The sequence below is a fragment of the Bubalus bubalis genome, chromosome 12 (assembly GCF_019923935.1).
Source record: "Bubalus bubalis isolate 160015118507 breed Murrah chromosome 12, NDDB_SH_1, whole genome shotgun sequence".
NCBI classification, from domain to species: domain Eukaryota; kingdom Metazoa; phylum Chordata; class Mammalia; order Artiodactyla; family Bovidae; genus Bubalus; species Bubalus bubalis.
Window position 1 is genome coordinate 24,825,972 of NC_059168.1, and position 16,418 is coordinate 24,842,389.

The 16,418-nt window shown below is 38.6% G+C and overlaps 1 protein-coding gene across 4 annotated transcripts in view; it reads left to right on the forward strand.

Annotated features, from left to right (window-relative positions):
• Positions 1–16,418, forward strand: part of MTA3 (metastasis associated 1 family member 3) — a 195,769-nt gene that overhangs the window by 159,625 nt on the left and 19,726 nt on the right. For all 4 annotated transcript variants that reach the window (XM_025260926.3, XM_025260927.3, XM_025260929.3 and 1 more), the window contains exons 9-11: positions 858–1,046; positions 13,258–13,332; positions 15,184–15,242. In XM_025260926.3, the coding sequence (XP_025116711.2) occupies positions 858–1,046; positions 13,258–13,332; positions 15,184–15,242 (323 nt within the window). The remainder of the gene's footprint in view (positions 1–857; positions 1,047–13,257; positions 13,333–15,183; positions 15,243–16,418) is intronic.

Genomic DNA, 16,418 nt, shown 5'->3' on the forward strand with positions numbered 1-16,418 from the left:
AGCTGACTGTCCTGTTCTGCAGTTTTCCTCCTACACATGCAAATATGTGTGCATATTGTGAACGAATCTTTTTAAAATAAGCTAGACCCAAGGTACTTTTTGGAAAAAAAAACAAAAAACAGTTTACCAATATTACCCAAATTTATATTTCCCCCCTTTCTTTTCAGTCACTCACCTTTGGAATGTGTATGAAATCCATGCTGGCCTAGGTAGCTGTTTCAAGCAAGCCTGGTCATTTGTTCTTGGTCTTACAGAATTTCAACCAAGTTACTATTTTTACGTGGCTATGTTATTTTGTTTGTTTTGTTTAACACGGATGTGTAATTTTGTCTTAACCATCATTCTCAGTTTCATGGTGTTTTTTCCTCCATCTCTCATTTCTAGTATATCATTCTCTTAATCCAACCTGAAAATATTTTTTCTCACTCTGATACATCCTCTGTATTTTTCCCTTGTCAAAGAAGGCTGTGCCAGCCTTATATGATAGCTGAAGTGATGCTGGCACCTTGAACCAAAAGGATGGTGAAACTTACTGGGTTCCCGTTTTAATTCCTGGAAGTCCTAGATCTTCATGGTTAGAAGATCTAGCCATTTGTTGCTCTAAGAAGTGAATGCATTAAAAAAAAAATACATATCCTAAAAGGTACAAATCATCATTTTCTTAAAAGCAGTATGTGATGTCTTAAATAATTGACTAATCTGTTGTTTAAATTTTTCTTAATTATGTTACTTAAAAAATACTAAGTATATTGTTGTTAATTAAGTCCATCATGCATTTTAATATCTCTGTTCTTAAATAATCACGAAAATTTGCTTTTCTGGCTAATCTCTTCTCTCCATTTTCTTTATTGTTCTAGTTTCATGCTATGGACACATTGTACAGGCACGGCTATGATTTGAGCAGTGCAATTAGTGTCTTAGTACCACTTGGGGGACCTGTTTTATGCAGAGATGAAATGGAAGAATGGTCAGCCTCTGAAGCTAGTTTATTTGAAGAGGCATTGGAAAAATATGGCAAAGACTTCAATGACATACGTCAAGACTTTGTAAGTAGAAAATTGTAAATTAAGTAAAATGTTGGAGTGGGAATATTTTATCTCTTAAAAATTTGGTAAACCTTAAACTATTCATTAGCAAGCCTGTGACTTAGTAATTTTTGTCTGCTCAGCATAGAATGCAGGTCAGTATTGTGGAGAGAGAAATTGACATTTGTCCTGAGAAGTAATTGTAAGACCCAGGATCGGGAAGTCCCAGATTTTTGTTATAAACTTTGGCAGTATGAATTCATCCTCTTCACCTCTCTCTGAGTTCCAGGTTTAATTTATGCACAGCTTTTCTGACCATTTGAACTAGATACTTCTGATCTCTGCTTTTTAAGCTTGTTGTTCTCCTTTAGACCTTGGGTATTTTTCTGGTTATCTTACTAATTATTGAGCCTGAATTTGATACAGACCTCTAATACAGAAACAACCATTACCAAGCAAAGCAGGAGGATTTGCTTTTTGGGTTTTCAATCTTTATTCTTCCTGATAATGTACATGATCTTACTTGCATTTTAAATACTAGGTAATTATGTCTACTATTGTGTACTTTCTTTGTCTTATGGAATTGCTATTTTTAATTAAGCTTACAGTCTCTGAAATGGGGAAATTTCTATTTGTGAAGTTCATAAATAGGTTTCTATAGCAGTCATTTTTTAAAAATTATGAAAATAGACTCTTTATAATAGACTATGAAGTATATAATGTGAGCCAGTATCCTGTCTTTTATGTTGTTGCATCTTTCTAAAATTATTCTGAAGGAAATTTTTACTTATCAATATGAGTTGATATATTAAATCCCAAACATGATAATTAAAGCTGTTAGTGTCACTGGCATTTGTTTTGGCAAAACTTCACTCACACCCAGATTGTTATATGTCATGGTTTCAATTTATAGGCTGTGCAGCTGGGAATTTAAAATGCATTGGTGGCATTTAGCTTCAGATGGCCAGAATAGCACAGCAATGCAGTGTTACTAATGTAATATACAGTTACTACACCACTAAATAGAAACCGCAAAAACAAAACCCCCTAAAGAACAAAGTCTTCAGATCTGATGAAGGAGTAGAAGACGAGAAGCACCAAAGTGAAGCTGTTTTTCCCTGCATTGAGTGTGGCATGCTCATTTCATGTCCTGGTAATCATTCTGAACTCAGTTCAGTTCAACAAATGTTGGTTGAGCACCTGCAACACACTAGGCATGCATCAGAAATGCAATGTGGACCTTACCTCAGAGAATGATTTGTAGTTGTGATCAAGAGATCGAAAGATAAGCTCTCAAGTAAAATATAGTGTAATCATTTCTTTCAGCCGTAAGGACAAGTACTGTGAAAGTGGTGGGAAGGGAGCTATTGGTTGTGCCTGTCAACTCAGGAGTCTCTTCAGGGAGTTAACTGGCATTTCAGCTGGACCCCTGATGCCTTAAAGGAGAGAATAGCAGATTGACAGGTATACACTGAGGTGTGAAAATTGTAGACAGTCCTCCCGGGCACTTAGTACAGGACTAGGAAATAACGCTCAACAGCAGCGTCATGAAATACACTTGGACATAGAAGCTGGCGTTCATAGGAGGTAAAATAATGGTGTGAAAATGAGCATAACAGCAGTAATGCTGTTAGATGGGTTTTTGTTACCTTCATGACCTAATAAAACTCTTGTAAATTTGTTGCATTATGTATATTAGTTTTTCTGAAGGTAGTTAGAATGCTAGTCAGTGAGCCAGTCCACATTAGGATTGTTGTATTTTGGAGATTGGAATTAGCCACCAGTGTCAAGAACCTTGAGTTTCCCGGATGACTCAGTGGTAAAGAACCTGCTGCAGTGCAGGAGATGTGGTTCGATCTCTGGGTCAGGAAAATTCACCAGAGGAGGGCATGGCAACACACTCCAGTATTCTTGCTGGGAAAGTCCTATGGACAGAAGAGCCAGAGGCCAACAGCCCATGGGGTTGCAAAAAGTTTGATACGATTAAGCAACTGAGCATGTCAAAAACCTAAAAGAAGATGGACTGTCAGGAACCTACCTGTTCAAAGGGTTTTTGTTTAGTGTAGTTTTGAATAGTTTTTTGTAGTTTGGGGTATTTGTTTTTAATCATTGTAGCCTTTGCTTTATTTATTTTTTTGTTGAAATATAGTTGATTTACGATTTTACTTTCTGTTATTATATATATATATATATACACATTTAAAAGTATTCTTTCCCCTTATGGTTTATCACAGAATATTTTGAATATAATTGCCTGTGCTATACAATAGAACCTTGTTTATCCATTCTGTATATAATAGTTTGCAGTTGTTAACCCCATCTTGAGTGTTGTTAACTTATTATCTCTCCCCTCCACCGCCCTATACTTGAAATATATAAACTTAAAGGCCATTTATGACAAGCCTCCAGCTACCATCATCATCGGTGAAAAGCAAGTATGTGAAAAGGTGTTCAACATCATTAATCATCAGAGCAGTACAATTCAGAACCACAACGAGATGTTGCCTTGTATCTGTTACCTATTATTTTTTTAAAATGAGAGATGACAGATGCTGATGGGGATGTGGAGACGTGTTGGCATGAATTCTTTAAATGTTTGGTGAAGTCATCTGGTTCTGGGCTTTTCTTTGTTGGAAGATTTTTGATTACTGATGCAGTCTTCTGTTCACATTTTCTGTTTCTTCGTGATTCAGTCTGGATTGTATATTTCTAGGAATTTAGTCATTTTTCCCTAAATTATACAATTTGGTGGGGTGTAGTTGTTCATAGCAGTCACTTAGGGTCCTTTTATGTTTCTGTGATGTCATTTGTAATGTCTTTCACTTCTGATTCTGTTTATTTCAATCTTTGTTTTTTCTTAGTCTAGCCACTGGTTTGTAGATTTTATTTTATTTTTTACTTTTTTTTTTTTTTTTTTTTTCAGAAAACTAGCTCTTAGTTTATAGATATTTTCTGTTGTTTCTTTGTTTCTTCTTCATGTATTTCTGATATGATCTTCTTTTTCTGATAATTGGAGTAAATTTCTTTTCATTCTTTTTTTTATCTTTTCCTCCTCTGACTGGATAATTTCTAATGACTTGTCTTTGAGTTCACAGATTTTTCTGCTTGATTGAGTCTGTTGTTGATGATCATCGTTGTATTTTTCATTTAATTCATTGTATTCTTCAGCTTTAGAATTTGTTTGGCTTTTCTCAAATGATTTCTTTCTGTTGAACTTCTTGTTTTGTTTGTACATTGTTTTCCTAATTTTATTGAATTTTCTATCTGTATTTTTCTTACACCTCACTCAACTTCTTTAGAACAGTTCTTCTAAATTCTTGGTCATGGAATCCTAGATCTCTATTTCTTTGGGGTTAGTTTCTTAGAAAATTACTGTTCCTTCGGGGATGTCATGTTACTTTAAGTTTTCGTGTTTCTCATAGCTTTGTGTTGATGTCTGTGCGTTTGATTGAGCAGATACAACAGACTTTACAGACTGGTTTTAGCGGGCAGTGGGTGCAGGGGCACCAGCTGAGCGGTGTGTATTAGCTCCAGCTCTTGGGAAGGCCCATTGGTGTAGTACACATTCAGCCCCATGAGCTGAGTCAGAAGATTGCAGGTGTCAATGTCAGTACAGATTGCAGCAGCCAAGGGTGAAGGTGTCTGCAGCAGCAGAGAGGGCTGTTGGGGACCTCCTGATTGCTCTTTTTCCCACAGTGCATGTCACGGGCAAGGGGCTCCCTCTTGGTTCTGAGTCTGGCTTTGGAGTGCCTCCGTGGTGGCAGTGGTGCCTGAGGTGGGGGCATGCTTGGCTCACTGAAGCTGGGGGTGGAGTGTGTGCTCACAAAGAGACTGAAGCCTGTGTTCTGGTGCGTGGGATGTGAGCTCATGTGGAGGAGCCGGCGCCTGGGATGTGCATGTCTCCTGGGAGGCTAGCAGCAGCAGTGGCTCTTGGTTATTACCTTGGTGGCAGAAGGTGCCAGCTTTCTCTGCAGAGGAGGCTGCTGGGGTTCACTCCAGCAAACACTACAGAATCCTCTAGTGTGCAAGCTGCCCGCATTCCACACTGCTGAGCGGCTGCTGAGTCCTCAGTGACCACGGCTGTCAGTCTTCTCTACAGAGCAAGCTGCTGGGGACCGCAGTGGTATCCGCCGTGTGGCTTACGCTGACGTCCTTCACCCTTCGTTGTTCTTGGCCATTTCCGGGTGTCTCAGCTGAACTCCATCTCCTCAGTGATCCTTCCTGTGCAGTTATTCTCCACTTTTAGCTACACTGTATTGTTGCAGGTTCTTATTTGAGTCTTGTATTTTCCCAGGGCAAGTTTGACTTGTTGATAACTGTCTAATTATTGTACCAAGACTGGTGCATCCTCCTCTCTCTTTCCAGCGTCTCTCTCTCCCTGTCCATTTTGTCTAGTTTGTTGTCATAAAGTTGTTCATAATTTTATTATACTTGTAAGTTCTGTGGGATGGATTTGTAATGATGTCCCCTCTCAGATTGCTGATACTGGTAATTTAGCTCTTCTTTTTTCATCTTTGGTTTGGCCAGGAAGGTTATCAATTTTATTGATCTTTACAAAGAACCAGTTTTTGATTTGATTGATTTTTCTGTTTTCTGTTCCATTGATTTCTGCTTTTCTGTTTATTATTTCTTTCCTTCAGCTTGCTCTGGACTTATGTTCTTTGTGTTTTCCTAGTGTTTTTTTTTTTGTTTTGTTTTTTTGGTTTTTTGTTTTTGTAAGCTTGGAGTTTAGGTCATTACTTTGAAACTTTTCTTCTAATGTAATCATTTATTTAGTAGTATACTTTAGGCTGACAGTGAATTCAGGTTTGACCGAGAATTGACTTCCACTTTGTTTGAAAAGCTGTACTGTCCCTTTTGAAAAGATATTAATTTTTTTTTTCTCTTTAAGTATTCTGAAGATGTCTCTCTATCTGGCTTACATAGCATCTGATGAGAAGTTCCTATGTATGTAAATGTTTCTTTTTCCTTGTGCGGAAGACTGTCTCTCCACTTTGGGTTCGTAGCAGGGTTTGCTGCTGCACTGTGCCCTTGGTAGGCTTTTCTGTATACTCACTGTCCCTGTAGTTCACTGAGTTTCCTAGAGCTGAGCTTTGCTGTCTCTATGTTAGTTTGTATAGTTTGTGTTGATCTGTCTTCTAGTATACTAATTCTTTTCTTGGCTATGTCCAGTATACTGATAAACTTGTTAAAGAAAGTCTTCACATACAGTGCCATATATTCCTAACATTCACATTTTATTTTTATGCTTTTTGTCTTTGTATAAATTCCCTGTCCATTCGTGTGTATTGTCTACCTTTTCAACCAGATCCTTTAGTGTATTAATATAGTCTCTTATTGCCTAGGTTTGGATTTCCTTACTATTTGGCTGCCTTCAGTATACTACTGTACTGCAAGGCCTAATATTTCATGTACCATCTTTGAACTCCAAAGAACCCCAAAAGCTTAACTGGATTTCCCCTTCCTTGCCAGATATGTCCCCCACCCAGCAGGAAAGGGTGAGGGCCATGTGGCTCATGCGCCTCATATGGCTAGGGCACCTAGCACCCCACCCCCAGCCTTCAACCTAATGGGTTTCATTTCCCTGCCAGCAGGCAGAATTATTGACACAAGCCAATCACATCCTTCTGTGGGAACCTTCTTCTGGAACCAGGCATATCTCACCCTCTTGTTACATGGAATGCGGTGCCATGTCCCAGTTGCTCCCCTTCATCTTGTACAGTGTCCTCTTCCCCTGGGCTGTGAGTGTGAGTAACTGCTGTCAGTCTCATTTGTCTCTGGTGTCACGTTTGTATGTCTGGCCACCTTCCACTGTTTGAGGGTTAGTCTCTCCCTCACTGGAAGGGTGAATGGGGGTGAACTGAACATCCACAGACTTCAAAGTCTTACTTGTGCTTAATGTGGGGCCTGGGCTTCCCAGGTGGCACTAGTGGTAAAGAACCCGCCTGCCAGTGCAGGAGACATAAGAGACATGGGTTTCATCCCTGGGTCAGGAGGATCCCCTGGAGAAAGAAATGGCAACCCACGCCAGTACTCTTGCCTGGAGAATCCCAGGGACTGAGGAGTCTGGCGGGCTACAGTCCAGAGGGTCATAAAGAATTGGACACGACTGAGGCAGCTTAGTAATGTGGGGCCTGGAAAGCAGAGAGTTTAATTTTTCAGTGTGCCTGTCCCGTCCTCGGCAGGCCTTGCACTGTAGAGCCTGTCTCTGCCTTTTTGCCCTTCCCCCTGTGGTAGAGTGGTATTGGTGGTCCATGGTAAGGGCTTGGGGTTTCTTCGCTGTCCTTTTCCTGCCCAGTCCTGTGCCCGTGTTTCAGCGGTGGTGCTCCCACAACAGTTCTGCTCTTTCTCCAGCTCTCTCGTGGCAACCAGTCTCTGCCTTGTGCAGCCTTTTGTTAGCAGGGGTTCTTGGATGTGAGCACATTTCCAGTCCGCCTCCACTGGCCGCTACATGTTGCCTGGAACGAGGGGATGGGACAGTTTCTAGTCCATCTCCAGTGGCAGATGCTTTGCTTTGTATGAGTGAAGGATCTGGGAAGCAAGGGGCTCTCTTCGCCAGCGGCAGCAGATCGCCACTGTGCACACCCACACCACCAGCCCTGGGCAGCAGCTTGCTCTGTCCCCGTTCTTTCTGCCGGATATCTGATGGAGAAAGGGGGTGTGCCAGTTCCCTCTGCACTGTTACATTTAGCTTCATCTTAGAAAGTTTGATAAAGTGTACATTCAGCTTCATTTCTTCATTTTCCCTTATGGTTTCCTTTTTGATCCATGGGTTATTTAGAAGTAAGTTCCACATACTTGTAGGGTTTTTTCCTCCCATATATATTTTTGGTTATGCATTCCAGTTTAATTCTGTTGTTTTCAGAAAGCATACTTTGTTAAACACAGACACAAACTCTACATTTTGAAGATTTGATTAACTCTGCCTTAGTATATGGTGTGTTTGTAGTATGTAGTATATATAGTATATGGTGACTGCACCGTGTGCTCCTGAAAAGAATAGGTATTTTGCTGTTAGGTATAATATTCTATAAATGTTACTTGGGTCAGGCTTATTAATAGTGTTGTTCAAGTCTTCTGGAGAGTTCTATTACTTGCTGAGAGTAGTATTAAAAGCCTGTAGATAGAGCTGTAGATTTTTCTAAAATTTTTTTAATTAATTAATTTATTTTAATTGGAGGCTAATTACTTTACAGTATTGTAGTGGTTTTTGCCATGCATTGACATGAATTGTATTAGGTTTTTGCTTTAAATTTGTTGACTCTCTGTTACACACATACACATTTAGGATTGTTACGTTCTCGGGATGAATCGACCTTTTACTGTTTACATTATGCTTCTTTTTCCCTGGGATAATATTCCTTGTGGCAAAATCTGATTTTTCTCCTATTAATATAACCATTCCAGCTTTGTTGTTTACATGATATATTTTGTTTTCATCCATTTTACTTTTTTCCCCCAAACCAATCTAACAATCTCTGCCTTTTACTTCAAGTGTTAGACCACTTGCCTTTAATATAATTTGTTAATAATATAATTAACCGTTTAAATCCATCATTTTAATGTGAGTTTTCCATTTGTCCCATTGTTCTTTTCCTTTTTTTAATAATTTTTTTATGACTCCCATTTTATCTCTACTAGTGGCTTGGCTTACTAATTAAACTTTTGTTTAGTGGTTTACAATATATATCTTTAATGTACCACAGTTTACCTTCAAATAAATACTGCCTAGATTGCGTAGATCGGAAGAGCCATGACACAGTGCCCTTCCAGTTCCTCTTTCCCAGTCTTGTGCTTTTGTTGTCATGCATTTTACTCCGTGTTCTAAGTTCCACAGTGAATTATTACTGTTTCTTGCTTTAGTCAGTGATTTTTTAAAAGAGATTAATCCCCCAATATTTATTTACTTATTGTTACTTATTTTTAAAAATTCACCATTTCTGCCCCTCCTCGTTTCTTTGTGTGATTCAAATTTCCACCGCCACCAATGGGGGCTTCTCAGGCTTCCTGCTCTGGCTTGGTTCTTTCTCATGAACAGCTTATGGAGATCTGTGGCAAATGTGTTTGAATTCCCCTTCCACAGATGCTAAATGGTTGTTCTAGCCCTCTATTGACCTTTAATAGTTTGGTAAGTTTTTTGTTGTTCTTACCTTTAGTTTTGTTCACCACTTGTTTCTTTTATGTGCTGCCAAAGTAAAAATATTTAATGAGTCCTATCTCTCTTCACAATGGCTTGGGAATTTAACTTTGCCATAGAAACTCTTTTCATTGAAGGGTATTTCCTGGCTATTGTATCATTTAAACTTCAGTTGCAGATAACAAAATTATAAGAGCTGTTTTAAACTGAATGGTGTTTAATTTTAGAAATTAGATACTTAAAATCATTGATAGGGTTGGAGAAGTAGGCTCAAGCTGGATCTCAGAATAATCCCACAGAAACGATCCCCAAGTGAGCTGTTAGCTCTGCCCTCTATGGGAATCGAGAAGCTGCTGGGTTAACGTCTGAGCCAGGGTCACACTGCTGTAGCCACGATCTTGAGATCAGGAAACCTCTGGCAGGGTCATGGGGTCTAGAACAATTCTGTGCCTCCTGCTTTTGCTGCAGCAAGATGGATCCCTTGCTATGCACCATCCATACTGTGCCTGTTTAATTTACTTCTGAACTTGTGTTATACATCTGACTGGCAGAAATGAATCACAGGGGGTTCTTAGAAATGCCATGTTTGGATTTCTAACCTTGGTAGCATAAGAAAGTGAACTAGCAGGAAGTTGGAAAGGATAGCGAGCAAGTCATAATTAGAGACAGTAGACTCCATTTGAGTGAGGCCATTTGAGGAGGAAGAAATTTATTAAAGGTTGTCAGAAAGCTAACCTCCAGAAGAGCCAGGGATCCATGTTTCGATGCTTCACAGCCAGGACTTCTGAAGCCAACAAACCTACCTGACCCCACAACGGCGACCCTCCAGCAGGAATCCCCCCAGCCCCCCATCGTGTCTGCTGCCTCTACCCACCCATCTTGCTTGATTCTCTTCTACCCTGACTCTGTCAGTAAGCGCCATGTATCTTGGCTCTATTCTTAGAACACTACTTTTTACCGAGTTTATTATTAGAGTATTTTTGATTATAAGTGAGGGAAACTCAACCTCACCTAGTTTAGAATAAAAGATAGGTATTTTGGTTATATTAGGATTCTTAGTTGCTAAGTACACAATTCACTACATCTGATTTAAGCCGAAAGGCACATAGAATATCAAGTTCTCATAAAGTCTCTGGGAGACTAGAGACCTAGGTTTGGATGTGCCCATGCCCTCTGCTGTTTGAAAGAAAGGTCAGCACAGATGCTGGCTAACAGTCCACAGGGTCACAAAAGAGTCAAACACAACTTAGCAACCAAATAACACCAATTATCCCTGAATTATTAGAAAACATGGTACTGTCCCTAAATGAGGAGGCTTAAACTTAATGTCGCAGCATCCGTCTCTGATGTTTATTCCTCTTCTGGTTTTAGCCACAGCCCTGTCTTTATAACTTGTAACTTCTGCGTTAAATTATCAAGGTAAAAACACACCACCAACAACAGACCTTATATAAAAATAGAAAGGGAAGTCGGTGCAGAAGGAAAATAATTACACTGAGCAAGGAATGAAATATAGATGTTTCTCTAGTCTTCCTTTCTCCCTTTGTGAAACGCTTTCTAATGCCTTAGGTGTCATTCAAAATAGAACACCTCCCCCTCCGCCTCCCCTGACAGAGTTTTGTATCAGAGTACTCTTGATTAGAAGTGAGGGAAACTCAACCTCACCCAGTTTAGAAGAAAAGATAGATATTTTGGTTATATTAGGTTTCTTAGTTGCTAAGTACACAATTCACTGTATCTGATTTAAGCCAAAAGGCATATAGGATATTAAGTTCTCATAAAATCTCTGGGAAGACTAGAGACCTAGGTTTGGATGCCGCCCGCACCCTCTGCTATTTGAAAGAAAGGTCAACACAGTATCTTAGACGATCAGAGTTCATCTAGGCTGGTGGGGTGACCCAAACCTTCACTCCTGCAGGTTCTGAGTCCCGGGATAAAGGCAGTGTTCTGTGGAAATCAGTCATTCCTAAGTCTGTGTATGGTATTACTAGCCAATGCATTTCAAGCAAAAAAGAAAAATCATATCTAGAATAATTGTCCATTCAGTAAGAACAGATAACTGCTATTCTAGGATGCTGAGAGTCTAATCTAGCGGACGTTTTACTGGGAATGGTCCCATGCTGGAGGCCCTGTGTACTTTGTTCCTTGCAGGTTAGACACTTGGAGGAAGATCAGAATTGGTAAGAGAGATCCCTGTGGTGGCTTCCGCGTGTGTGTCTATTTTGTTTGTGTCCTTTGAGCAGTCATTGGGTGTCTAGGGAAAGAGGCTGGCTGGCAGCCATAGAGGGGATCATCTTGGCCGATGATGGATGAGATGAATGAGCAGCAGATGAATGAGAAACCTCCGGTGCAGAGGACCTTTGTGAGCACAGAGACTCAAATATCCTCACAGCCAGACCCCCTCCAGGTGTCTGTCCCACAGATCTCTTTTCCAAGCCTCATCGCAACCAGTCCTCTAATCTGATTCCTTTCAAGTCCCTGATCGTTGTGTCAAAGAAATGACCGTTGTCCACAGGTAGATGTAGATTAGTACCTCTGGCCATCTCTCTTTCAATTCAAAGTACAACATCAGATGTCTACTCTAATGGTCTGCCCTCCACAAGGGTCTCCCCTCTTCACTGTGCTTCAGTCACTCCTGCTTGGGGCTGAAATGCTACAGAGTCTGATTCCAGTTGGTGCCAGCATCATGCGGAGCCATCTGTTGCATTTGGATTTTTTCCTCTTCAGTTGGCATATCGTAGGGAACTCCCATGAAGCCAGAGTGAGGGTTGAGGGAGAGACGATACTTCATCAGGAGTAGACACAGACATGACCTGCACTTCTTGATGAGAGCGTGGTGGTGCTGAGCACAGCTGATTAGGACTTTATGACTTAGATAAAATCTGGCTCATGAGGAAGCTTGGGTTTCATGGTCACTTGGTTTTCTTTTTTCAGACTACCAGGTAAACTGCATGCCAGGGGCTGTTTCCCAAAAGAATAACTAGGAGATAAGAAGTCTTGCTTTGCTTAAAACCCTAGGAGACTATGCCTAGGGTTTTGCTGTAGTCAGCTCCTTAACACTGCCCCTCAGACCCTTTCAGCTCCATTAGATTGCTTTATGTTAAACTGGAGAAAATTAAATTTGCTTTAACTGCAATTGAAATGCCAGCTGTGCCGATCTGTTCCTGTAGGAGACCACATTTGTTGAAGGTGCCACCCAATTTAACTTAAAAATAATTTCGTTTTTGTAAACTCCATTTATTTTTCTCTTCAGGCCAAACGGTGAGTTAAATATGGAGGTGATAGGAATGTCATGAATGGTGTTCATGTAGGTCACAAACAGACCCCTAGCTGCACTGGGGTCTGGGAAGAACTATTTAAAGCCAGTGGTACTTTAGAGCAAGCTCGATGAGAGTCAGAGGGTGCTGACTCACCCATCAGTAAATCTGCCTCAACAGCTAACAATTGAATGTTATCATTCTGTTTGAAGTGCCCTGATTGGCTTCTTGAATGAATAACAGATCTCCCTTTACAGAGGGACATACGAAATATTTTCTTCCATCTTGGGTATCATAAGTAGAAGCTCATTTGGCGATTTTTGAATAATTATGGAAAATAGCAGACAAGCTTCCTACTTTTCTGATATGTACCACACTTGGCTGTTTTTCGGAGACTTAGGTTTTCATTTTATTTACAACAAAATAGATTAAAGTAGAGCAGTTTTTGAAAAGGTGAGAAGTACTACGCTGCAGACCAGTGACCCCTAGCTGTGGATGTCATCTTTGAAAGTTAAAGAACTCGGGCGAGACTTCAAAATAACTATTTCTAAAAATTATGCTTCAACCCCACCCATAGCTCGAGAAAAATGTTATCAGTCATAAGGTTTATAATTTTAAACAAAATAGGGGCTGAGAAATGTGTTGTGTCAATCATCTCTAGCTGAATAGAACTTGTTTGGGGACCCTTTGCTCAGAATTAATTTCAGTTTTCTCAGACATTTCTACTAGAATGTGTCTCCCATGTAGGTTATTGCCTCATTATTTTTAAGAAGTGGTTTTAAAGGAAAATAGTTCCTGCAGTAGCTTGTTTTCATTATCATGTTACATATTTTTTCAGCTCCCTTGGAAATCACTGACTAGCATCATTGAATATTATTACATGTGGAAAACTACTGACAGATACGTGCAGCAGGTAATTTTTCATGTTGCTACCAATAGAGTTGCATTTAAATGAGCTGTTTACACGTTAATATTTCTTAGCAGTATACTTTAAGTTTGTTTTGTTTGCTTTATCTTTTTTAGACCACTATAAACTATGTAATTTCATATCTTTAGCATATCATTTTAAGATTTTAGTCTCAATATTTTCTTTACTTCGGATTCCATTATGATAAATATTTTGAAAAGATTGCAGGGAAATATCCACCAGAGAGGTTTTATTTTCCTTGCCCGTGCCTGGTGCTTCATCTCTTTGTTGGTATAGTTGATGGAAATGACTTCAGATGTGTACGAGTTCTTCTGAAACCTCCTGGACATTTGTGTGATTATATCAAGTGTTTGACCTTAAGTGTAGCAGTTAGTCTTTGCTAGTTTAATGTCTTTACTATTTAAAGTTTACTGTACATAAATACAGAACTTTCCCCAAAAAATTATCTCTAAAAGCAGAGATTAACTTATTTTTTAAATCTTCCCCAAATGTCCCAAATTGAGGTAATTCTCTCAATTACTACTTTTGGAGGAAAAGTATATTTTCCTCAGGTGACCTAGTATATTATATTCTTCTAGATCCGTGTCAGAACTGGTAGAGACAAAGGGGCAAACAGATTTAACAGGCATTTTTTCCCCTAAGTATATGATCACCCAATGGCAAGTGTTACATGCTGTAAAAATACAATTTAAAGGATCACTAAAAAAATTACCCTAGTGAGTTGTTGAGGTTGTGAATAGTGAGCAGATACCCATGGCTTGTTGAAAAATGTCCAGCGTTATCATCATATATAATTCAGAAAGTGCTTATTTCAAACTAGCATCCAAAACCAAGTAAGATGGTTCTCTAGAACATTTGTCTGCCATCTTCTCATCTGTTGTTGACTTTCCAAATAAAGTTTGCATGCGCGCCCTGCACCCCACCCCCAGGATCTGCTTAGGTAGATGTGAGGACCATGTGCTCTGGAAATCTGTGTTATTCAAAGTGAAAAGAGTTTCTAGAGATGGCGGCAATGATGGCATCGAGGATGGTTGAAATGTGTTTGAATTAAATTATTTCCAAAAATTTCAACTCCTTATTTAAAAGTTTTAAGTTGCCTCCTTAAATTTTTTTATGTCCTTCTCATTGAGAAAATGGAGGCTTCCCTTGTGTTCTGATGTGTCGTAATTTTGAATATCCACCATACATTATTTTCTTTCTCTATTTGCATTTTCTGTTGTGTTGATCAGTCTCTGGCTTTGATCATATAATCTTTTCACCATGTCTTTCCCTGCATTTGACTCCTAATTGGTACCTAAAAATCTGACATGAGTTCAGTCAAGCTTTAAAGTTTACTGCATACCTCCCAAGATTCTGAGGGTAAATGCTTATTTAATTGGACTTAGTTACTGTCTCTTTCTTTTGCATAGACTTTGGAAAGTAATCATCTCTGAGTAATTTTCTAAAAGCAAAGATCATTGTTTGTTTTTTATCCCTTCCAAAAAGGCAAAAAAGAAATAAAATAGAAACTAAATGTGAAAAGTAAAAATGATTACTTATAAGTTTGATTTATCTGCTCCTAGAGGAATGGGAAATGGAGTTGCTCATTGCATTATTTTTAAAATTTGTGTCTAAACTGTTTATGTAATACCTGTTCTGTACCTCAGAATCTAGTGATTTTTCTTACAAGTTTCTGCAGTTTAAGAACATGTGCATGAAAGAAAAACTCATCTTAAAAAGATAGTTTTTGAATTATATTTTAATGTTTTATTTTCTTGTGAATTTTTTAAGACAGATGAAGTGGTAATAATTATTTTGACATTGTGTGTAAAATATTTCATCTATCTTTTCAATTAGAAACGTCTAAAGGCAGCAGAAGCTGAGAGTAAACTGAAACAAGTGTATATCCCAACTTAGTAAGTAATGGAAGTCCTATAAAATATTTGCCACGGTATTAATTCTATCCAAAACAAAATATTTACATTTTTGTCATCTTCAGCCAGATTTGAATTTCTTTGTGTATCTTATTTTCTTCCGCTACAAAGCACAATTTGCTTTCCATTATAATGCCATTGCAGTGATTTTATTTTAGGGAAAAAAAAAAAAAAAAATGGCTCGTGGGGGAATCCCCAGGTTGACTAACAAAAGGACCAGAGCAAAAATGCCATCAAAGCTTCAGGGAAAGTATTAGAAACCTAACCTATGAAAATATTTTTTGAAACAAATGTGTTTCAGAAAGCCAGCAACTTTTGAGACTTCTGTATTGTATAATGTATTTTATTTGGGTAATGTGCATTACCCTTTTGAGGAATGTTTTTATTTTATGGAGGATTTTACATTGTTTGTTTGGGGAAAGTTAGGGAACGTAATTAGAACCAAACTTTGTAAATATTGGATAAATAATGAATAGTTCTTGATTGTTTCAGATGCCTAGCATTCTATCATTATCCTCTGGGTTTAGGAATTATTGTATATTAAAGTGAATGCCAGTTTTCATTTGCTACATTTTAAATGAATTATCCTTTTTTTTTTTTTTTGAGGTCATAAGTTTGACAGTTTACTTGTTCAAGCAGATTTAGTTTATTGAGCACCATGTACATAGTGCTATCCTAGTTTCTTTGGGGATTAAAATGAAATTCACTACAAAATTCTATGTACTGATTCAAACCTTTTCACTCTTTTGAGTTCAGTACAGTTATTGTATACATAGTCTTTTCTTTACTGAATTTCAAAACATTAATACGTATTTTAGTACACAGTAGGCCTCATAGAAAATGAATTGTTTTATTTCTTATTAGTCTTCTTTCTCAAGGTCGATAACATGTAATTTATAAGGTCCATAATTTTTATTCAGAGCTATAATGTCCTTTCTGCAGAGTAGTTTCTAATATTTTAGGAAATTATATGTTTTATTTGACTAATCTGTAAAAGAGCAACTCCCCAAAGAAAACAGTGTTGTGATTCATGTGTCTTAGATTTTCAAAAGCAAGCATACCAGCGTTCCCGTACTTTGCAGTGCTGTCAGATTGCAGGAAAAGTAGCTAGTATTCACCGAATGCCACAGCTAATTGTTTCTGTTCAGTTTTGCATTG